This window comes from Perissodus microlepis, chromosome 20, assembly GCF_051167445.1.
Source record: "Perissodus microlepis isolate ML-2025 ecotype Zambia chromosome 20, ASM5116744v1, whole genome shotgun sequence".
Taxonomy (NCBI): Eukaryota; Metazoa; Chordata; class Actinopteri; order Cichliformes; family Cichlidae; genus Perissodus; species Perissodus microlepis.
Window position 1 is genome coordinate 19,307,116 of NC_140480.1, and position 23,508 is coordinate 19,330,623.

General features: G+C 42.0%; 1 protein-coding gene across 4 annotated transcripts in view; it reads left to right on the top strand.

The window, feature by feature from the left end:
- Positions 1–23,028: 23,028 nt before the first annotated feature.
- Positions 23,029–23,508, top strand: part of LOC146364410 (mitochondrial carrier homolog 1-like) — a 16,893-nt gene continuing 16,413 nt past the window's right edge. The window contains exon 1 of one of the 4 annotated variants that reach the window (XR_014798901.1): positions 23,029–23,409. Coding sequence is in view for 2 of the 4 variants with exons in the window: in XM_084917150.1 (XP_084773276.1) it covers positions 23,257–23,409 (153 nt within the window). In the remaining 2 variants the exon portion in view is untranslated. The remainder of the gene's footprint in view (positions 23,410–23,508) is intronic. The other 3 variants (XM_084917150.1, XM_084917149.1, XM_084917151.1) reach the window with 3 other exon arrangements.

A 23,508-nucleotide genomic window follows, 5' to 3' on the forward strand; every position in this document is an offset into this window, starting at 1 on the left:
TTTCACGACAGATTGCCAGAACAACGATCGAACCTACTTCATCCTGGGCATGCATTTATTACTTCTAGGTTGGACTACTGTTATTGGTATTATCTGGGTGCCTTGAAAAACTCCCTAAAATGCCTTCAGGTGATCCACAATGTTGCAGCAACAGTACTGATGAAACCTTTGTGTCAGAGCAGTTAGTGTAAATAGATCTTATTGGACAGTATTTATCAAGTTCAGATCAGAAAGTTTAATAGGAAAGAATATTTTTTAGGCCTGTATAAAATAAACAGAGCTGTATTTTCCTGCTCTAATCCTTCATGTGTTGGCCTTTATGTCCAGAACACATAAAAATGATGCTTTACATTCATCTGGAGAGACTATAAGCCTTTTTGATTTAGGATGTGGCTAATCTTCTGCAGGGCTCCAACAGCTCCCACAGATGGTATTACTTTATCCTCAACCCAAGGGGATGGAAGATGGAAGGATGTTAGATGTCAGTGTATTAGAGGATGTTATTCTGTTATTTTCAATTACTTAACATAACATAAAATCTTTTGTAAATGTTGATTTTCAGTTTCTGGTGAGAAATATAATCATCTCTTTGTGTTGCCACTGTTAAAGATAATCTCATGAATAGAAATAGCTGTGGCCTTTCTTAATTTTCCTCATGGCATATTATCATGTCAAGGTTTAGCTGTATCACTTTGACACATTCGATCTAACCTGGGAAATTCTGGAAAGAAACTGTATTTTCTCTCCAGTGCTGAGGAGCTCACCAGTATCAAACACAAAATTATCACTGCAGCATCACCACAAACCTCATACAACGTACAGCTCTGGGGTACGTATGAAGTGTTGGGATACTCACAAAAATCATGTTTGTATTACATGTTAATTGTTAATTTTTAAAAAAGTAATGGATTATATTATACAATTTTTTTTACCTTACTTTTTCAATAACGTGGCACATGCATCGTCACATATTTTCTGTTTTTTTTCTTTCAGCTGCTTCCTTTAGAGATCGTCAATTCAACCTAGTTTTATACCAACAGCCAGCCAAACAACATGGCAAAACAAGATGATGTATTTAAAATGCTTCTCATCACATACAAGGTTTTGAATAATCAGGCCCCATCTTATCCTAAAGACCTCATCACAGGGGGTCATCTGACTGTTGGAGTTTTCTCTGTTTTCTCTGTATTACTGTATGGTCTTTACCTTATAATATAAAGTACCCTGAGGGAAATGCTGTTTTATTTGGAGCTATGTGAATAAAATTGAATTGACTTGGCTTGAATTGAATTAAAAGTGGTCATAATCATGTGGAAGGAATCATCCAAGGACCTCCTCAATCCCACTGACATGTCTTCTGTAAATGAATCAGAGTCTGGGGACGAGGGGGACGACTCTCCCATCACTAGGAGCGAGGTCACTGAGGCAGTTAAATAACTCCTTGGTGCCCAGGGCACTGGGGTAGGTGAAGTTCACCCTGAGTTCCTAAAGGCTCTGGATGTTGTAGGGCTCTCCTGGTTAATATATTGCTACAATAGTGTCTGGAGAGCTTGGTGGTGCCTCTGGACTGGGAGACTGGGATTGTGGTCTCCATCTTTAAGAAGGGGGACCAAAGGGTGCGCCCCAACTACAGGGGGATCACACTCCTCAGCCTCCTTGGGAAGGTCTATGCCAGGGTACTGGAGCGGAGAGTTAGTCCATTAATTGAACCTTGGACACAGGAGGAGCCATGCACTTTTCATCCTGGTTGCAGGGTTTGAGGGTACATGGGAGTTTGCCCCTACATGTGTTTTGTGGACTTGGAGAAGACAACCATGTTCCCCTGAAAATCCTGTGGGTGCTTTGGGAGTATGGGCTGTCTATTGCTAAGATCTATTCAATCCCTGTATAACCATTGCAGGAGGTCTGCACTGCAATAAGCTGGACTCATTCCCAGTGTGTGTTGGACTCTGCCAGGGCTGCCCTTTGTGTTCATAGTTTGTATGGATAAAATTCCTGTGTGTAGCCAGGTGTTTTTTGGTGGCCGCAGAATCTCATCTCTGCTTTTTGCAGATGTTGTGGTTCTGCTGGGTTCATTAGGTGGTGGCCATCAGTCTGCGCTTTTCACAGCCAAGTGTGAAGCAACAGAAATAAGAATTAACACCTCGAGTATGAGGCCATGGTCCTCAGCCATAAAAAGGTGGAGTGCCCACTCTAGATCAGGGACGACATGCTCAAGCGGAAAGTAGCCTGTTGAAGTTGCTCGGGAAACTCACAAGGATGCCTCCTGGGTGAGGTGTTTTGGGCATATCCAACTGGGAGGAGGCCCCCGGGACAGACCAGGGGAGGGATTACTCTTGGCTGACCAGCTGCAGGAGGTGGCTGGAAAGAGGGAGGACTGGGCATCCTTATTTAGGCTGCTACCCCCTCAAATAAGCAGAAGACGATGGATGGATGGATGGATGGATGGAAGGTATAAAAATGGTTATAATTTTTAAACAGTAATAGAGTACTTTTGTTAAGTCTCTTGAATTAAAGTTGAAAAATGTGACTTAAAATTTGCTGTGGTGGCGTACAGAAGCAAAGTTCCAAAAAGTTATGGATCTAACTTTAACTACATGACCTGATTTCAGTACTTGCTTCAGTCATAATTAATAAAACTCTAAAACTCCATCTGTTCCATCTGCCCTGGATTAATCCCTCTTTCTATGCAGACGTCTTTGCAAACCCAGAGACCCAAAAAGTGACAGCACATGCGTTTCTGTCCACGGAGTGTCTGCAATACCATACCGTTTGCCTGGAAATATAATTGACTGTGCTATCCTGTTTCTCATTCATTCTCATTCACCAACTTGTAAATAAACTTTCTCTCCATTTATGTCAGAATAGACCTGCTGACACCAGCCACTGTTCTGACCCCATCTCCCCATTGAAAGAACAGGTTGAAAAGCACGAGTCAGTGCTTAGTGGCCTTGCCACAAATCAGTACGTTCTCCTTCCAAAGGTAAGAGGCTCAGCAGAATGCTTCAACTTTGTTTTGGACAATCTCAGCCGCTCCCCACAACGTTGCATGCAGCTTTCTGTTTGCTCCATCTGCTTTGCCTTCTCCTTCACCTCAATTTTCTTCAATGCAGCATCCTAAGCAACTTTATACATACAGTGTGTATGTGGAGGAAAAAGATCTCTATTGGAGTGATAGTGCACTATAAGGTCATTAAGTTCCCCCATGTGTCATTTCAGCAGGTCAGTTTGACTTAAGTTTGTTTGAGATTTTGTTAATTGTTATCTTGAGTTTATTGAGTTGACCTCTTTTATTGGTTTGCCTGTTTAAGTTTTTTGGCTTTGTTAAATATCTTCTCATATTTTGGGGTCAATTAAACCCCTTTTTTAAACACCTGTGTCCTTTATGCCTTACTGCTTAGTCCCTGACAGTCTGGTTAACAAACTGATAAAAAACAAAACATGCTTCAGATGAGTCAGTATCTAATCTGTTATGTCTAGTCAAGTGGTCAGGTTCAAATTAACTGTGGCTATTTACTGTTAAAGAAGTTGTTCAGTAACTATGTAGCTGCTGAGGCTAACTGGACGGAGAAGTACTGCAAAGTCAGCAGAATGCCAGGAGTTAAAAGTACTACAACAGTGTGTGCACCTCCCGAATGATTGTAGCTCTAAACAACTGCATAGACAGTTTATGCCTTAGTTTGCAGTGGTTTTTCAATCATATCTATGTAATAGATTCCAGTTTGTTCATGTAAATGGAGAGTCCTCTTCACACACTGAGGTTAATTATGGAGTTCCACAGGGTGCTAGGAATGATTTGTTTACATTATACATGCAGAGCATACGTTTTCACTGCTATGCAGATGACACACAATTTATTGACCCATTCAGCCAGATAACATACACCAAATATTGAAATTGCAGGAATGATTCAGGATATAAAGATCTGGATGGTCTCTAATTTTCTGTTTTAGTTTTACGTGCTTTGCAGGTAAAACTGACGTTATTGTACTCAGCTCTAATAATCTTAGAAATAAGGTGTAACTGGATGCTTACTGTGGATGACATGCAGCAGCAACAGTACTGACAGGGACTACAAAGAGAGAGCAGATTTCTCCCTTATTGGCTTCACTTCATTGGCTCCCTGTTAGATCCTGAACCAAATTTAAAATCCATCTCATCACATACAAGGTTTTGAATAATCAGACCCCATCTTATCTTAATTATGTTTGTAATTTCTCTTGGTCTGTGTGATGGTAAGCTCCACACCTCACCACCAGTTCATTCACTTTAGTTTACTTTGCAGTCACTACTTTAAATATATTCTACTTATCGTTCAATATCGTTTCTTTATTACATTTATTTTTCCATCACACCTTCCAATGTTTATATGGTGTGCACACATATTAACACTGCAAGGTCAAAGTTCTGTTTTATGTTGTATTAATACATCTTTGTTTGAGTTTCCTGGGGTTTGGCTTCTCCTTCCTGTCTGGCAAAGGCTGGGAGAGTTGAAGTACCACCGACTAATTGGATGAAACCACATGCTTCATTGCCTTGGGGGTGTTTCAAGTTGTTTAATTGTTTTGTATTAGTTGGTTATGTGGCAGCCATTTTGTTTCCCCCATGTGTGTCATTTGGTTTAGCTAAGCCAGTATTTAATAACCAAACAACCTTTTTGATTGTCTTTAATATCTTGCTTTGGTCGTTTGTTGTTGTTTTGCAACTTAGAATTGGTTTTTAATTTTGAACAAATTAAATTGAATATAGCCACAGTTTTTGTTTTTTTACAATTTTCAGCTTTACTTGCTATTTGCTTGCCAAATCAAGGCACAAGAACATCATGTATAATTTAAAATAGCTAGCTTCTTTTGTTACCTACAATGCAATGCAAGATTAAAGTGGTGTTTTAGTTAACGGCTGTATTTCAACACAAAACCTATGAAATGTTAAAATTGCCACAAATTCTTCCTGGTTAACTTTCTAGCTCAGCCGGGGGTACCAGTCTCCAATTTTCCTCTGGAAGGCAACCCAGTCTGTGCTAAAGAAGACTGCAGAAAATTAGCAACAAGCCAACCGTGTCAGGGTCCTGGGTCTCCTGACCCAGCATGTTTAGTTCTTCGTGGTTTTTGTATTATTGTACTTGTGAGTTATTCTATGGTTTCTAGTTTTGATCCCTTGCCCTTCATGTTTCTCTGTGCCCCCTCTGTTCTGTGTAAGTCTGTGTCTTAGCATGTTTGAGTTTCTTGTTTTCTGTCACTCTGTATTGTGCATTATGTTCTCATGGTTGGTCTTTTGTTACTCCCTCGAGTCTAGTTTCTTGTGTTCCAAGCTTAGTATTTCCCTCTGTGTATTTTGGTTCTTAGACCTCTGCCTTATGGTTTATGTCTCTGCGTTTCTTAGTTGCTGTCTCCACTGTGCCAAGTTTGCATCTCTGTGTCATACTTCCTGTTTTACTTTGAAGGTCTTTGTCTTATGTGAATGTGTCCTGCTTTGCTTCCTTGTCTCGTCAGTCCTGATTTCTCCCAGCTATGCCCTCCTTCTGTGTCTCATTCCCCTAGTTACTTCCCAGTGTATTTAAACCCTGTGTTTCTCTGAGTCAGTGTTGCTAAACATGTAGTAATAATGTGAAACAAAATAATGAAATGATAATAATGATAATGAAACAAATGGGAGACATTTATATAGGGTGCAAAACACAATAGAAGCTAAGAGGAGTAGCGGATTGCAGAGACGTGAGGAGGTTGTTATCAGTCGAATACGAACGGGCCACTGCTTTTTAAATGGTACTCTTTTTCAGATAAGGAAACATCCGACTGGGTTGTGTGATGGGTGCACTGATATGGAGACGGTTGAGCATGTACTCCTTAGTTGTGGGAAGTATGCAAGTCACAGGAGGGTGATGTGGGGTGACATGAGTGGTGGACGGGAACTTACATTTGAACAAGTGGTTAATAAGTTAAGTCATGGTGAAGGGAAAGTGGTGGTTTTTCGTTTTTTGAGAAATACTGGTCTCATCAAGCGAATCTGAGGATTCAGGAGTGACGGACGGTTAACAGCCAGGAGATGGCAGTAATGCAACAGTTTTGGATGCAAGCTGCCGTTAAACTTGACTGAAGAAGAAGAAGACGAGTCAGTGTTGCGTCGTCCCTCATGCCGTGTGGATCTCCCTGTGAGTTTAATGTGTTTAATCCCCAGTGTAATTTAGTTTACTTTGTATGCTCGTTTTTCTGCAACCAGCAAATAAAGCTGTGGTTTTGAGTTCGTCCCTCGAGTCTTTGAGTCCTGCATCTTGAGTCCTCATCTCCTGCCTGCCACACAGCGTTTCATGACAGTACGACGCAACCAGACATGGACTCAGCAGGCTCCTCCCGGGAAAGCGATTTGGCCCGCATCTTTAGCCTGTAGAAGCGCGTTTCCCACGCCTCGGACACTAAAACAATGTCATTGGGATAAATGCCATCGAGGCAATTCTCAAGGGGAATCCCCATCTTCGCGAGCTCTCAGGATTTTCGGGCCTACTTTCCAATCTGCATAAAGCCAAGGAGGCAGTACGAGCTCGCGAGCTCGCCGTGTCGCAGCAACAGTCGCTAATGGAGCTCGTCATACCGCAACAGCGACCGCCACAATCGGAAAACATTTCCACGCCGCTGCCACAGAACTCCTCTCCATCCACCCTCCGCTCTGACTGTCACTCACCCGCTGCTTTTCTCACAGCAATGTGGTCGGAGGATGAGGAGCCGGCCGTGACCTCTCCATCTTTGCCAGTTTCTTCCATCCCCGCACCTCCGGCTTCCCGAAGAAAACGGCATTCACGCCACCGACACCCACCGCCACAGCCGGACCCCGAGACTTCTGAGGTACCAGCTGTGGTGAGTGGAAGGGACAATCAAGAGTTTCCTGACTTTGGGACTGTTTATTCTGGGGCTGTGTTTGCTCACTTGGCTGCCCAGCCAGAAGCTCACTTGGCTGTGTCTCCTGTGTCCCCGCTAGCACAGTCGTTAACTCCACCACAAGCTCCATTTTCACCCCTACCATCATTTCAGTCTCCCTCAGTTCAGTCTGCCACTCAGTTTCCTCCTCAGTCGACCCTAGCACAGTCATCCACTCAACCACCAGCTCCACTTTCTCCCCAACCATCATTACTACCTCTAGCTCAGTCACCCCTAGTTCATTCTCCTGTGAAGTCATCAACTCCACCACCTACTCCACTCTCACCACCACCGTTACTACAGACATCAGTTCAGTCCCCTGTGCCAGTGCAGACGCTCTCAGTTCAGTCTCCCGTGCAGTCATCTACTTCACCACCATCAGTAGCTCAGCCTCCCCGTGTCTCCAGTAGCTCAGCCTCCCCGTGTCTCCAGTAGCTCAGCCTCCCCGTGTCTCCAGTAGCTCAGCCTCCCCGTGTCTCCAGTGTTTGAGTTTCTTGTTTTCTGTCACTCTGTATTGTGCATTATGTTCTCATGGTTGGTCTTTTGTTACTCCCTCGAGTCTAGTTTCTTGTGTTCCAAGCTTAGTATTTCCCTCTGTGTATTTTGGTTCTTAGACCTCTGCCTTATGGTTTATGTCTCTGCGTTTCTTAGTTGCTGTCCCCACTGTGCCAAGTTCGCGTCTCTGTGTCATACTTCCTGTTTTACTTTGAAGGTCCGTGTCTTATGTGAATGTGTCCTGCTTTGCTACCTTGTCTCGTCAGTCCTGATTTCTCCCAGCTGTGCCCTCCTGTGTCTCATTCCCCTAGTTACTTCCCAGTGTATTTAAACCCTGTGTTTCTCTGAGTCAGTGTTGCGTCGTCCCTCATGCCGTGTGGATCTCGCTGTCTCTCCCTGTGAGTTTAGTGTGTTATTCCCCAGTTTAATTTAGTTTACTTTGTATGCTCGTTTTTCTGCGACCAGCAAATAAAGCTGTGGTTTTGAGTTCGTCCCTCGAGTCTGTGAGTCCTGCATTTTGAGTCCTCATCTCCTGCCTGCCACACAGCGTTTAATGACAAACCGTGATCGCCTTTCCACACAGAGTACTCACTCAAGGTCAGAAAGTCTGGTTGCCTACCTAAAATATTCAGCTCCACACAGAATCTAAAAAACAGTCCCCTCGTTTCATTAGCCCTTTTGAAATCTTGTCTGCTGATTATCCCGTAAACCTTCTGGGTTACATCCCAGGACAGAAACGGCTTTGCACCACATTCCTAATATACGCTAATGAGTGTCTCATTTCACAGGCGAGGGCATCTTTACTAATTAACTGATGCAAATGTTCTGTCCTCGTCAGTGATTGAGGGTAATGGGCGACTGAGTCACTGTGCCTGTTGTGAGCATTGGCACAGTCTCACCAGCTGGACTGGTCTGCAGGGGTGAAGGACATTTAAAAGGTCTGATAAGAGGAGACCATCACAACAAAGGCAGAGAGGACTGCAGATCACAGGACAAAGGGGAACACTCAACGCAGCTCAACTGTAATCTTGACTGAGAGCACATGAAACCAGTAATTAAGACTGCTGTGCATTCACTGATGTTATTATTAAGGTGGCTAAATATAATTACGATTGGTGAGATGGTGTGGACAGAGGAATATGATATGAAATGAGTTGCAGTGTAAACATGGAAGCAGAGAACGATTACCAACTAGCTGCACAAACAGATATTGTAACTTTTCTGTTAAAAAAATAAATGTACGTTTCTGGTGCTTTTATGGCACCTTTCTACTCCACTTGTGCACTCACACTGTTTTCTATTGCAAGTGCTTTGAGTAGACAAGAAAAATGGAGTAGTGGTAATTTTACACTTTGATTGCAGCACTTTCATTAACACACATGCATTGATATACTTGGTGCAACTGAAGGTTGTGCCTAAACATAAGGACTGGAGGAGTCAGGGCTTGAGCCACTGCCCATATTCCTGACAGATAACCCACTCTACTACCTGAGCCACAGACACGTGGAGCTGATTGAGGCAAATAGGTTTGGAGATTTAAGCTCCGTGCTGATGGCCCTTCTCCACCAGTTCATCAACAACTCTATGTTGGTAACCAGACCTCATGTTTCATGCTTTCTATCCCAAGTGCATTACTTACCTTGTTGTCTTGTGCTCTAGTTTCTTCCGGAAACTCCACGGCTCAGAACTACTCCTCTCTTGGATTCTGGCTCCCTTACCTGCTCTCTGGAAATCTTTCCATACCTCACCTGCCTGCCCTCCTGTAATCTCACAATCTCAGAACAAACAGAACTCACATCAGCCAGTTCACATCGTCAAACTCACCCGGACCTACACCACCTCTCCCTCAACCCTTCTGTCACTCGTCCTGCAAAGTAAGCTGGGAAAAACTATTATCCTCCCCTTTTCTGGAGCTTACTGCTGGTTGCATTCTAATTCCATTCTCCTCTCTCCTCGGTATGTACCCGTCACGCCCTAGTTGCCTTCCCGGTCTTGTTTCTGTTTTGCCACAGCCACGCTACCACGGCACATTCACCAAGCCACTGTATATTTTGTCACTGCCAAGCGTTAGTTCTGAAATTAAACATTGTTAAATCGTTCCTCCCATCTCTGCTCTGGGTGCAGTTCAGTTACCGGCCTCCGGCCTTTTAACAGATATTGCTGTTGTTCTTATTGCACAAATAGACAAGTGTGCAAAGGTATAATGCAGACTGCATCAAGGACAGAAATAACAGCCTTATAATGCTAACAGAACTCTCTCCCTTCTTTGCAAGCATCTCTGCAGACTTCATGCTAACAAAAAGCTAGCCAAGTAGTGTAGCAAATTAATTTCTTAGGTGAGTTATTATCTGAACATGCTCAACACAATATGATTGTGTTGATTGTAGCCATATTGTGTTGAGAATATGGCCTCTGGAGTAAGCACAGATCTCAAAGGTGTTCTTTGGACTCTGTATCCTTGTCCAGTGTGTTATGGCATTAGTGAGCAGAGCAGAGCGTGAATGAGCACCCTAGGAGGTAATAGCACAGCCAATCAACTGCCCGCTGGATCACCAGAAACTCCTTTTCTATGGTGCTGTATAACAGGTGTGTATAACAGTGGCTCCCCACAGAGAGCCACTTTGACCCGCACAAACGCTGCCTGGCACTGCCCTGTCCACTGGACCAGATCTGGGGCACCGTTACAGGTGAGATCGATCAATCAATCGACTGGTCAGGTCGACGAATTTTGGCACGAACTGGCGGTAGAACCCTGCCAGCCCCAGGAGCCGTCTCACCTCTCTTTTGGTCTTGGGGCGTAGGCAGGATGTGATTGTTGCTGTTTTCTCCACCTGTGGGTGCACCTGCCCACCCCCCAAGTGGTACCCCAAATACTGTACCTCCCTCCGACCAACTGCAAATGCCCATGGTCTGCGTGCAGCCCGTGTCCACCAAAGCCTGGCGTACACCCCCTTGACACCTTACCAGAATGCGGTACATCCCTCCTGGGCTGAGGGGAGGGTGAAACACCTTGCCCACCTCCATCAGCAGACACTCCCGCCTCAGTTGTCCTGGTCATCCGCACTTCCAGCACTCCTGTGACTGTGCCGCTCCCAGTGGCTCGGGGTGTAGTGCCAGGCGCTTCCAGGGTCTGGAAGGGAGAGAGACAAACTGGTTAGTTGCACTCTCCGTCTGCGTCTGATCGACCGGGGCTGGGCCAGGAGGCTTCCTCTGAGGGTCCAGGCTGCAGCCACCTTGCAGCTTCCGCACCCAGGAGAATGGCTGTTCCTCTCCGGACATCCGACACCACCGATGGTCTTCCATGGAAAGTCCTAGACGATGGAGCACAACACGGCAGATGTCATCAAACTCCCTTCGGGATGCCGGCGGTAGACTCAGGGCTGTCATCTGGGCCTCCCCCCGACAGCAGTGGCAGCAGCCGCGGCAGCCATTCCACCGCTGGCCAGCAACACGCCTCCACTGTGGCACGGAATGTCTCCAAAAAGACCGCATGGTCACTGTCAGTGGCGTTGTTTTTTTAAATTGTCTTGTTGACTTGTAGTAATGTCTTGATGCCTTTTGTTTTAATAAAAGGTTATTGAAAAATCTAAAATCTCTCTGTCCCTTGGTCTCTCTCTCTTTTTCTGTCAGTATTTAGTCAGTCAGGACTTTGTTTACTTTTTGTCTGACAAATAACAAAACCTCTATTAACACACTCACAAATAAGCGCACAGCTTTCTCCATGCCCTTTATTACAATTTATATATATTTATATATATGCTGAAATGCAGTTTGTCTGGCCACCTTAAAGTGTGTTCAGTTTCTGTTCAAACACCTGTAAAACTGTCATCAAACACAATTTTTCTAAACCATCTTGTAAGTTGACCAAAACCTCCAGAACTTTAAACAATGAAACATATCATAAAGATAGTCAACAGGGTCATACTTACTCCTTCAATAGTGTGTTGACAGACGGCCCCTTCTGATGTAGCCACAAGAATGTGATGTGTGTAGTTGGTGAGTTGCACTTTCAGAAATGTACAGAACAGTTTGCATATAAAGAAAACAGTAACAATCCCAAAACGCGATTCCCACAGCCATGTAGACCAAATCAACAGGTGCCAGTAACTAACAGTGTTGGGTAAGTTACTTTAAATTAGTAACTTAGTTACATTACTAGTTACTTCCATCAAAAGTAACTCAGTTACTTCAAGTTACTCGTTACTTTCAAAGTAACTAGTTACTAGGGAAAGTAACTTTGGTTTTACTCAGACTTCTCTTGTTAATGTGTTGCTAACTGGATACCCAGCAAGAGTGCCAGTCTTCTAGCTTGCTTACTTGCCACAAGTGCACTGTGCCACCTACCAAAGGAAAAAATAATGTGCATATTTCCACGAGAGAAATCCCACGCCTGGACCGTCGTTGACCACCGCCATGATTCTAGCCTACGTTACAGTGTCATGTGCGCTTTTTACATCCAACACAAAAACTGCAGTTGTGGTGCTTTTGATTGTACTCAGAACTCAGAAATTCTGCCTTCCGAATAGGAAGATGTAGGCAACACCAGACTGCAGATGAGCTGCATACAGGGCTGGACTGGGACAAAAAATCAGCCCGGGCATTTTGACTATAGACCGGCCCACCATTATTACGTGCTGCTGTTGTTTAACGTGACATCCGGTGGTTTCCTCTTTCTGGTGCAAAGCGGACGATAAATAAACAAGAGAGAAAAGCCGATCAGCTGATCATTGATCAGTTTCATGATTAAAGTAGCAACAGGAGAGGGAGGGGAGAGAATGAGAGAAGAAGAGGCAGCTGTGCAGCAAAGACACAGAATAACTCCAGCTTTGTGTCTTTTTCATTGTAGCTGAAGTCCGGGACAAACTGTTCCTTTTCACCTAAATACGAAACGCGTAATAATTTCTCTGAATATGAGACGATTCCGTTTTTTACGGGATGGTTGGCAACTCTAATAATTAACCGTATGAACAAAATAAAGTTCAACATCAGTAACCAGAGGTGGAAAGAGTACTAAAATATTTTACTCAAGTAAAAGTACTATTACTTTGCTGAAATTTTACTCAAGTACAAGTAAAATTACCTGTCTAAAAATGTACTCAAGTAAAAGTAAAAAGTAGCTCATTTAAAATGTACTCAGAGTAAAAGTTACATAGTTACTTTTCTGTCAGCAGGAGGACAGCCGCTTCTGAGTAGTGCAAAAAAAGACAGTGGGATATAAATCTCAAAGTAGTTCTTTTTTAGTGAAAAGAAAAACTTTACAAATTAAAGTGCAGTGGCAGTTAAACTGCAAGTCTATACATGAAAATGGATAATGGTCACCAAACCAATCAACCAAACTGTCAGGTATCACAGTGTTTTCAATACAAAACCATATCATTCTTTCACATGAGAATGTGTTCTAAACTGTCAAATAAGAGAACAAGTACTGAACTGAACGGCAGCTGCTTTAAAAATGTTTTTTAATTTTTTAAACTTGGCCCTGCCCTACTGTACCTCTAGATTAAAGTTCCTTTGTATCCATCCTAGAGTGTTACTCTCTGAACTTCCTGTTAATTTTGAGGAGCAGTTGATTTTCAAAGTTAGTAGAGTTCATCCTTGCTCACTTTGCAGTGAACAGTAGTCCAGCACAGCTAAAGAGACGCTCCAAGGCAGCTGAGGCAGGCAGGCCAGTATTAAGTTTGAGAGAAAGTTTTTTGACGTCCCTAATGAGACATCAATGCATTACATAGCTACCGCTGGTAAATTATACCAATATACCTCGTGGGTTTTTTTTATTGGACAGTAACAGGCTAGTTAATGGGAGGTTGCAAGTGCTAATTAACAAGTAACAGAAGTCAGCTGTCTTTGACTAATCTAAGGTAAGTGAGCGCTCTGTTATTCTTTTGCCTGCAGTGTGAACATATGTGGGTTAAGTAAGAAAGTAGCCGCTTCTGTCTTTAATTTAACTATTTTTTAAAATAAATTATTATTATTAACAAACAGGAAAAACGTAGGTAAACACATTTTCTTTTGGCAATTTACCAACCCAGTAAAAAAAATGTAAGTTGCGTGGACAACAACGTGCCCGATTACAGCAAGTTGCTAGTACCAACCAACGTTATCTGTGTTCTTCACAGATGTCTTAACGTAATGTGATTAATTTGAACACAGCCTTTTTGCTACCATAACGGTACGAGTTGTATTTAACTTACCTCTACATGCTTGAGCAGGTTTGATGTGGAATTTTTAAAAGCTGCTAACTCGGCCTCTCTGGGAAAACACAGCTTACACTGCACAATAAAGCTGTTTCCTTTCTTGCACTTGAAGCCGAAATGGTCCCTTAAATACGGCCAGGGGTTCACATCCGTTTCTTCGAGTTCAGGGTCAGCAGAATTCGACGGGGCTTCTTTTTTCACTGGATCCGTAACACCGATGTCAGACTCCATCTTTAACGTGACCTTAGCGCCAATTTGTTCTACTACCCATTGTTCCCTGCAGTATTTCCGAAGCGCAATGTTTTTTATTTTATTTTTAATTTACTCAGTAACGGGTGTGATTGAAAACGTAGCGAACTACAATACTTTTTAAAAAATATACTTAAGTAAAAGTAAAATTACAGACTTTAAAAATTACTTTAAAAAGTACAAATACACAAAAAAACTACTCAATTACAGTAACGCAAGTAAATGTAGTAATTCGTTACTTTCCACCTCTGTCAGTAACATAGCACCACCCAGCTGTATAGAAACCCCGTCATGCTAGCTAGCACGCAGTACGAAAAAGTCAGCACAACGAAAATAAACTCCAACTAAACTTGGTTTATATCTGACCCAGATAGACTGCAGGTCATAACTTCTTACCTGAAGTTCAGTTCACCTGACACTCGGACGGGCGGCCGCTTCGGGTCTCTCCTCCTGCCTCCCCTTTCTCTCATCCACCTGCTGGCCTCCACCACTTGCTAATGTTACTGAATCTGTGGAAGCTCCGCGATAGGCACCACACGAAGTAACGAATAACGAGCCTATCTAAATCCCAGTAACGAGTAACGCGTTCCTGATTTTGGCATAATAACTAGTTACCATGCGCGTTACCACAATAATAACGTAGTTACTGTAACGCGTTACTTAGTCCCAACACTCTGGGAGTTGTTGAGGATGTTATAAGTAATTTCAAATCATTAACACTGTAAGAATTGTGCGTGTGGTATGAAAGCATCTTTAGTGCTTTGAGATGTTTGTGTTCAAACATTGCTGCAAATTTCAGTGTCTGAAAAAATGGTTTGAACATGAGTTGGACAACCATAGTTCAAAAACTTTGTCTTGAGAAGTATTCAAAATATGAAGATACAATTTCACTGCACTCATTATATATGTTTAACATTTGGACCATAAAACCTTTATGCAAACTGGTTAAGCAGAAAATGCTCTATAGTGATGAGAGGTAGAATGATCCGCTCAGTCATGAAGCTCTGAGTAGAAAAAAGCTGTTAGTACTTTTATTTCTGTATGCTGGTGTAAATACTGTTCAATCAAAAAATCTATTTGGTTTCAGTGCTCAGTTTGTTTTTCCACCACATGTTCTGTCACCCAGGTTTATTGGACCTTTTAAGATCACCGATCCACTTACCTGCTCCATGAATATTCAGCTCATCTTTCACGTTTCTCTTCTAGCCCTCACGCATGTGCTCCTTAATCCTATTTGAGCTTAGACATGATAGTTTCTCCATCACATGAAACATTTAGGTCGCATTACTGAACACCTAAGCACTCTACCACATTTGAACAGGGGGCGGTTGTTCAACCTGCTTTATATCAATTTGTAGAGCAGACTTTTTCATTTCACAACCTACAGCTTTGGTGTGGATGATTTATGTCTGACATACCTGCTGTTTACCAAGTCAGACCCACGTCAGTACAGCCTCCTCCTGTGAGACTGAAATATTGAGATTCAGTCATTTTTTCAGAATTCACATTTCTATCCTAATAACAGGTTTTTGTCTAATTAAAGTCAGAATTCAATTGAAAGCTAAAAACCACATAAGTATAAAGTAGTATTCCTGATAATGTAAACACTTTCAGAGACTATTCTAAGCCAGTACTCCTCAACCTTCCACTACAAGTTATGAGATTTATTAAAATCCAAAGCACTAATATAATTACATTTTTTGAAGGTACCACTAATGCTTGACAGCAGCTACTTAAACAATTACTTTTTGATTGAAATTTTTCTTTAGTTTGTTCTGTATGTTCAAACAATAAAATAAAATGAAAAATCTTCTTAAGTACAAAATAAGCAGTTGGTAATAAAGGATTTGAAAATGTCCCAAGTATCAAAAAGATCCCTGTTTGAAATAAAGATTTATAAGTTTGCAAGGTGCCATGAATTTAACTAATTTAACTAAAAAAGCTAAAACCATCTAAATATTGGGAGGTCTGTTGACTGCCAAAACCCGGAGTTCCTGAAGTCGGCTCTTTAGGCTGACTTCAAAAGCAAATTAGTCCTCAGTCTGATGAAAACATTTATTACTCTGCAAGCAACAACTAGCAGGTATCTGTCTGCACTGTGATGGCTAGTCTTAGCTCATAACCTCACCCTCATATCTAAATAGGATTGTTTTTCTAGAGAAGCTGGCATGGCAGTGGACAAATCCTAAATGTTAAAGTGGAGATTAAAGCTAGTCCTAGATTTGAACAGGCTTTTATTGCAGACTAACAGAAATCTGCTTCCTTGGTCAGCACTAGACTAAGCCTATTCCTGACTTAGCTAAGCTTGTTTCCTGAAGGAAGATTAGAGCTAGTCTAGGCATAAATTAAAGTTTAAATGAAACCTCCCAGCAGGCGGGTTTAACTTCAGATTAATGTTGTTTGCTGAAGAAGACACATGAATCACTTAGAGCACAGGTGTCAAACTCCAGGCCTCGAGGGCCAGTGTCCTGCAGGTTTTAGATGTGTCCTTGATCCAACACAGCTGATTTAAATGTCTGCCTAAGTGCTTTCATGCACACTCCAATAAAGGCATCTCTGTCCTCCTCAGGAATACTGTCATGCAAACTGGAGCAGCGTTATTTAGTGTTGGTTCTGCCAACACTTCAGATTAGCATCACTTGGTTGACTAAATTTAAATTAAAGATATTGAGAGTTAACATGTCACACAGAAGCCTTTTAATTCAGCTGTATGTTTTTAATGAATACATTATAAATCCATCCATTTGCTTATCCTTTCTGGGGTTGCTGGAGCCTATCCCAGCTGTCATAGGGCAAGAGGCAGGGTACACCCTGGACAGGTCGCCAGTCTATTGCAGGGCTAACACACAGACACAAACAACCATTCGCACTCACACCTATGGGCAATTTGGATTAATCAATTAACCTATCTCTACAAACTGCATGTCTTTGGACGGTGGGAGGAAGCCGGAGTACCTGGAGGGAACCCACGCAAACACGGGGAGAACATGCAAACTCCACACAGAAAGACCCTTGCCTGATGGTGGAATTGAACTCAGGACCTTCTTGTTGTGCGGCAACAGTGCTAACCACCGTGCCACAGTGCTGCCCTACATTGCAGATCTGTATTTCTGAGTTGATTCAGATCTTTTTACTTAGAGAGGGTCCCGCATTACTGGAGATTAAACAGAATATAAATTGTTTAAAGTGAGCAGTGAGCAGAAAGATATATAAAGATACAGAAATTGAAATCGATACCCAGCCCCAGGACTTGTCGAAAAAAGTGCTTGTATGAATGTATGTGAATGGGTGAGTGAGACTTCTTGTATAAAGCATCTTTAAAGCAGATTAGAAAAATGTGATATAAGAACCAGTCCATTTATCTTTTAATATTTAGGAATATGTCCAAGTCTTTCAAACATGTGTCGACCTGCAACTTTTCATGCTGAAAAGTCAGAATATTACTTTACTATTTACTAAAAAAACATTACTTTAAGAACCCTTACTTGGTTCAGCTGTCTTAGCTCATTATAAACTGCTTTCTCACCATCGTTTTTTCATTTAAAAAATTATTGAAAGAATAGTTTTCCAACACTTAACTTGTCATTTAAGGAGTAGTTTATCTGAAGAGTTTCAGTCAGGGTTTAGAATGTGTTTGGCAGTTGACTCATCTCTGTGCTGGTCCTATTAGACTATTAGACGTGCAGTGTTCGAGACCACTGACCACGAGATTTTACTAAAGAGAAAAGTGAGATAGGCCAAATGGAGCCAGAGTTTAATAACACTACTGTTTGCACTACAGCCTATTCCAGCCTGAATTATAAGTTTGTTAAAAAAAAGTTTTAAGCCTAATTTGAACAGTAGAGAGATTCTGTCCCGATTCCAAACTGGGAGCTGGTTCCATAGTAGAAGGGCTTGATAGCTGAAGCCTCTGCCTTAGTTTCCATTTCTGTATACACCAGGAACCACAATTTCCACTTCATGGAAAGTGAAGTGCTTTGTTAGGATAGTAAGGTACTGTGAGGTCCTGATTATTCAAGAGAAGTGAGGAGAAAGATTTTAAATTAAATTCTGAATCCAACAGGTAACCAATGAAGAGAAGCTAACATGGGAGAAATCTGCTCTCTCTCTCTTCCTTGTCCTTATCAATACTCCCGCTGCAGCATTTTGGATCGACTGAAGGCTTTTCAGTGAGCTTCTAGAGGAATCTGATAATAATGACTGTAATAGTCCAGCCAAAGACTAATGCATGTTTTTCAGCATCACTCTGAAACAGGATGTTTCTAATTTTAGAGATATTGCACAAATCATAGCCTGATTATAAATTACTCTGAGATTTGTGACAGTGTTCTTAGAAGCCAAGCTAATGACAGTTAAAGAAATCTTGTCAGAGACAATGTTTCTAAGGTTTCAGGACCAAGTACAATAACCTCAGTTAGAGGTCATCCAGGCTGTTATGTCTTTATCCATCAACTTCATGGATAAATAAAGATGGGTATCATTTGCATAGGAATTAACATGTATGCCGTGTTTTCTAATAATATTGTCTAAGGCAGACCTTCCCAAAGTGTGGGGCCCGCCCCCTGGGGGGGCGCAGAGCCATGGCGGGGGGGGGCGTGGGATGACAAGGGGGGGGGGAAAACAAAACGCTTGGACACTGCTAGCACCGGGCGCCTACAGAAACACAAAGCAGTAGATGAAGCATCGCTGAATATGTTTCCAAACCAACTTCATTCTAAGCCAAAGACTAGAAAATATGGTGAAGCATATCTGCCCTTTGGCTTCACCTGCACAAGTGCCGAGGTAGGTCTCCTCAGCAGAATTGGTTTTCCCTTAGTCGGGAGCAGCGCTGGGCTGTTTAAATCAAGGACAAACAGTATCCCACATTCGTGATTTTTAGTTCACAAACACTTCTTGTAATGACTACTCCTGACAATAACGTGGCGCACAGCGTGACGTGAAAAAAGGCACATACCTTTTAGATTAGATTAGATTAGATTAGATGAAACTTTATTAATCCCTCGGGTGGGTTCCTCCGGGAAATTCAGTTTCCAGTAGCAAAGCACCGAAAGAAGTTGCATGTTACAGATACATTAAGGGGAATGAGAGTAAGGATATAAGCATAAATACACCATATATATACACATATACACATATATAGATACAGATATAGATACTTTGACGTTGCATGATGAACTCTGTATTCCTTGTTCACACATAAACGCAAAAAGGAGTTTTAAATACATCTCCGTTTTCGGTGATTCAAAAACACCGTTTCCGTGTGGACGAAATAGCTGCGTTTTCAAAAAATACCCGTGTGGGTGTGGACGTAGCGTAAAAGAGTTAGTAGTTTATTTTATTACTACCTGCAATTTATTGCAGATTACTTGTATTTGCTTAATTGTTTACTAAATGTTTGAGGTGTGACATAAACCGCAATGGAGCAAAATATGGGTGTGTGTGGTTGGAGGATGTGTTTGTGCGTGCGTGCGTGCGCGCAACATTTTTCTTGTAAAACAAAGGGGGGCGCAGCAAAAAAAGTTTGGGAACCACTGGTCTAAGGTATAGTGCAAAATGTATTGGTCCCAACACAGAAGTCGGTTCAACATGCGACATGTGATCAGCTATGATTCGAACCACTGCAGCTCTAAATGTCTTTAAGATAATATGGTGGTCAGTGGTATAAAATGCTGCTCTGACGTCTAGAAGGACAAGCATTAGTCACTAATGCTGTTTAGTAGTACAGCCATACTGGTTATTAACAGGGCAACACATTTAATTTGACCAATGACCATTTGTATAAAGGCAAGGCAAAAATATTTTATGTCTGTTTTTCATTTAGTCATGACAGTAAAATCAGTAGTGCCAGACTGAGGAAAGATGCATGGACACAGGCTGTTGTGATAGAAGAAAAGATTGCACTTTAAGCCTAATTTTTACTACCTCTGGCTTAGATAGCAGCAGAATAAAATGGTCTAGTGAAGTGATGTATCTAACAGCAGTCTGAGGGCTTGTGTCTGTCAGCGTAAATGGAAATGCTCAGTGAGCTGAAACCAGCATCTGTCATGACGACAGTAAATCAACTGATCTGCAGTGTCTGCCTTTTACTCCATGCTTGTTTTTGAGTTGTTCACGTGTGTAGAATGAACCTAGCACTTAAACCTGACATCATGCAAGTGTGTAACAGGCACTCTGGTCCACTGTGTGAATGTCACAGTTTGACTCTATTTGAAGCTTGAAATGTGCACGCATGCTCAAATCGCAGTAAGCTGCAGTACCAGCAGAGGGTGATATTTTATTTCAAGCCAACATGAAACGAGTCATGGGAAAACATTTAAAGGGACGATACAAACACATGTAGATGTATATACACATCATTCACCTAACTTAATGTTTCTGGCATAGAAGGCCTGTTATTACAATCATTATTGAATTTTCTTATTAATTCTATTGGTTAAACTTACAGATGATTTTATGATCAGTTTGTAATCAGTTCAGTTAAGGATAGAATAGAATAGAATAGAATAGAATAGAATAGAATAGCCCTTTATTGTCATTGTACACGTACAACGAAAGTATGGGTGCTCCACGCCAACTGTGCAGGAGAAAAAAAAATGTATATATGTATATATACATGTGTATAAGTATATGTACACAAAAATAAGACATCCAAGATCTGAATGAATGAAATATTCTTATTAAATACTTTAAATACTTTGTTTCAAATCACACACAAATTATCAATGGAAATCAATTGAAGGTCTGGATTTGGAGTCACACTCAAACTCAAAGTGGAAAAACACACTACAGGCTAATCTAGCTTTGATGTAATGTCCATAAAACACGTCAAAATGAGGCTCTGTAGTGTGTGTGGCCTCCACGTGCCTGTATGACCTCCCTACAACACCTGGGCATGCTCCTGATGAGGTGGCGAATGGTCTCCTGACAGATCTCCTCCCAGACCTGGACTAAAGCATCTGCCAACTCCTGGACAGTCTGTAGTGCAACATGGCGGATGGAGCAAGACATGATGTCCCAGATGTGCTCACTTGGATTCAGGTCTGGACGGGCGGGCCAGTCCATAGCATCGTGTTGCAGGAACTGCTGACACACTCCAGCCACATGAGGTCTAGCATTGTCTTGCATTAGGAGGAACACAGGGCCAACCGCACCAGGATATGGTCTCACAAGGGGTCTGAGGATCTCATCTCAGTACCTAATGGCAGTCAGGCTACCTCTGACGAGCACATGGAAGGCTGTGCTGCCCCCCAAAGAAATGCCACCCCACACCATTACTGACCCATTGCCAAACTGGTCATGCTGGATGATGCTGCAGGCAGCAGAACGTTCTCCACGGCGACTCCAGACTCTGTCACATGCACATGTGCTCAGTGTGAACGTGCTTTCATCTGTGAAGAGCACAGGGCACCAGTGGCCAAGTTGCCAATCTTGGTGTTCTCTGGCAAATGCCAGTACACTCTCCTCTGAGGAGCAGTAGAAGGCCAGCAGCAACTTCTGGTCCAGTTTATTCTTCCTCAGGACAGGGAGGAAGTGCAGCTGCTGCTGGGTCTTCTTTACCTGAGCGATGTTGTTGTGGGTCCAGGTGAGAACAGCAGAGATGTGAGTGCCCAGAAACCTGAAGGTGGAGACAGATTCCACCCATTTTCCATTTATATTCAGAGGAGAGTGGACCTGTCTGTGCCTCCTGAAGTCCATTATGAGATCTTCTGTTTTAAGGACATTCAGCTTCAGGGGTGGCCTCAAACTGAGCAAAGAAGTTGTTGAGCTCCTCTGCGAGTTTGAGGCTGCTGTTGGAGGGCTACTTTAGTTAGTTAGTGAGAGTCTGGATAACTCTCCACATCTGGCAGGGGTTGTTGTCAGTGAGGAAGCCCTCTATCTGCCTCCTGTAGGCCTCCTTGGCCTGTTCGATGCCCCTCCGCAGGTTGGCTCTGGCAGTGCTATACAGGGACCTGCCTCTCAGCCTGAAGGCTGATTTATGAGTTCTGATCAGAGCCTGTACTTCACTTGTCATCCAAGGTTTTCGGTTAGGAAAAACCTAGATGGTTTTTGTCACTGTCACATTTTCTTAAAACACTTTATGTAGAAAAGGACAGACTGAGTGAACCAATCAGATCAAAACAGTCCTGTAGTAGAAGAGCAAATATCTGGCCATGTTTTAATGACCCAGATGAGTGACTCTTTAAATGGAGAGATGGTCGAGACTTCTCGTACTGGGGTTACTGGGAATTTAACAAGAGCCAGAGAAATTTGAAAAATAAATTTTTTTTTAGGTGAATTCTTTGAAATAAATAAATACAAAAATCTAAAAATGTAAAACATACATCTCTTTGGTTGATTTGGTGTGAAAATTCTGCCTCCATGACAAACGGTGTGGGAAGAATAGGAAGCATAATAATACTTATACTAATACTACTACTACTACTACTACTAATAATAATAATAATAGAGAATTCAGCTGATAGCAACATATAGTGAGATGTATTGCTTTGCAACCAATTACATTTTTTATTTAATTGGTTTTGTTATCACTGATAATTTCCTGCTTCATCTCTTGTCCTTTTTACAAAAATGTAAATTTTTAATTTTTATGTTTATCTAGTTTTTTATTTTTATTTTTGCACGATCTCATATTATTTGATAAATTGAGTTGCTTCGGGGATGTAACTGACTTTAAAAATCAAATAAAACAAAAACAAAAAAATAAAAACATTTGTTATGTGTTAGGTAAGTGAATGGATGGATGAGCTGACTGAGCCATGAACAGCACTGCTATTTTGAATAAGCACTGGAAGGCTGATAGTCGTGTATGTATGTAATCAGAAATGACCATATGCATACAACGTTTTTTTTTTTTTTTTTTTTGCGGTTCCTGATTTCGTCAGGAATATTTAAAAATAATGCATCATTTAAAAAAAAAAAAGAAAAAGCAAAAAAAAGCAAAATACTGCTACTAAAATAAAATAGTGAGAAACAGCGAGATTAAGTCCGTCCAATCGGCTTCTTCTAGATCCAGAATTAAATTAAGCACTATAAGAAAAATATACCAGTTTATACGTTTTTAACCAGCATGCTACCCAAGCCTTTCAATGTTCATTATTTATTTCTAGAATTTAAGGCAGACTACCCAAGAGGCGCTGTTAATCTCTGTCCACGCTGACAGGAAGCTCTCTGGCTGTGGCAGATAAGAAGTACACGCACGTGTTTTTGTGACTTCACGAGTTTTGGTAACAGATAGCTATTTTTAGACAGAATACGTTGTAAAATCTGCTCTCACTCTTATAAACACGCCTGCGTTTTACTCACTAGAAAACGTCTCCACTTAAACTATTATTCTGAAAAGCGGAAGTTGTTTTTGTTGTTGATACACAACGCTAATGATTCGTCTCCCTCGTTCACGGTAACTAAAGATGGAGTCGCCAGAAAACCTGCATGGTCCAGCAGTCGGTGTCGCGCAGGATGCTACACCAACCACCGTGGACGTGGACACCGCAGTGTTTCTGCTGGGAGCGGGTGTAACAACCCTCACACACCCGCTGCTGTACGTCAAGCTGCTAATACAGGTAGCCGATGTAGCTAGCTAATGGTCATCATAGAGGCTGAATATGAATATACAGCTTCCGTGCTGTTTTTGGAAATATGTCAACTCATGCTTCTATTTA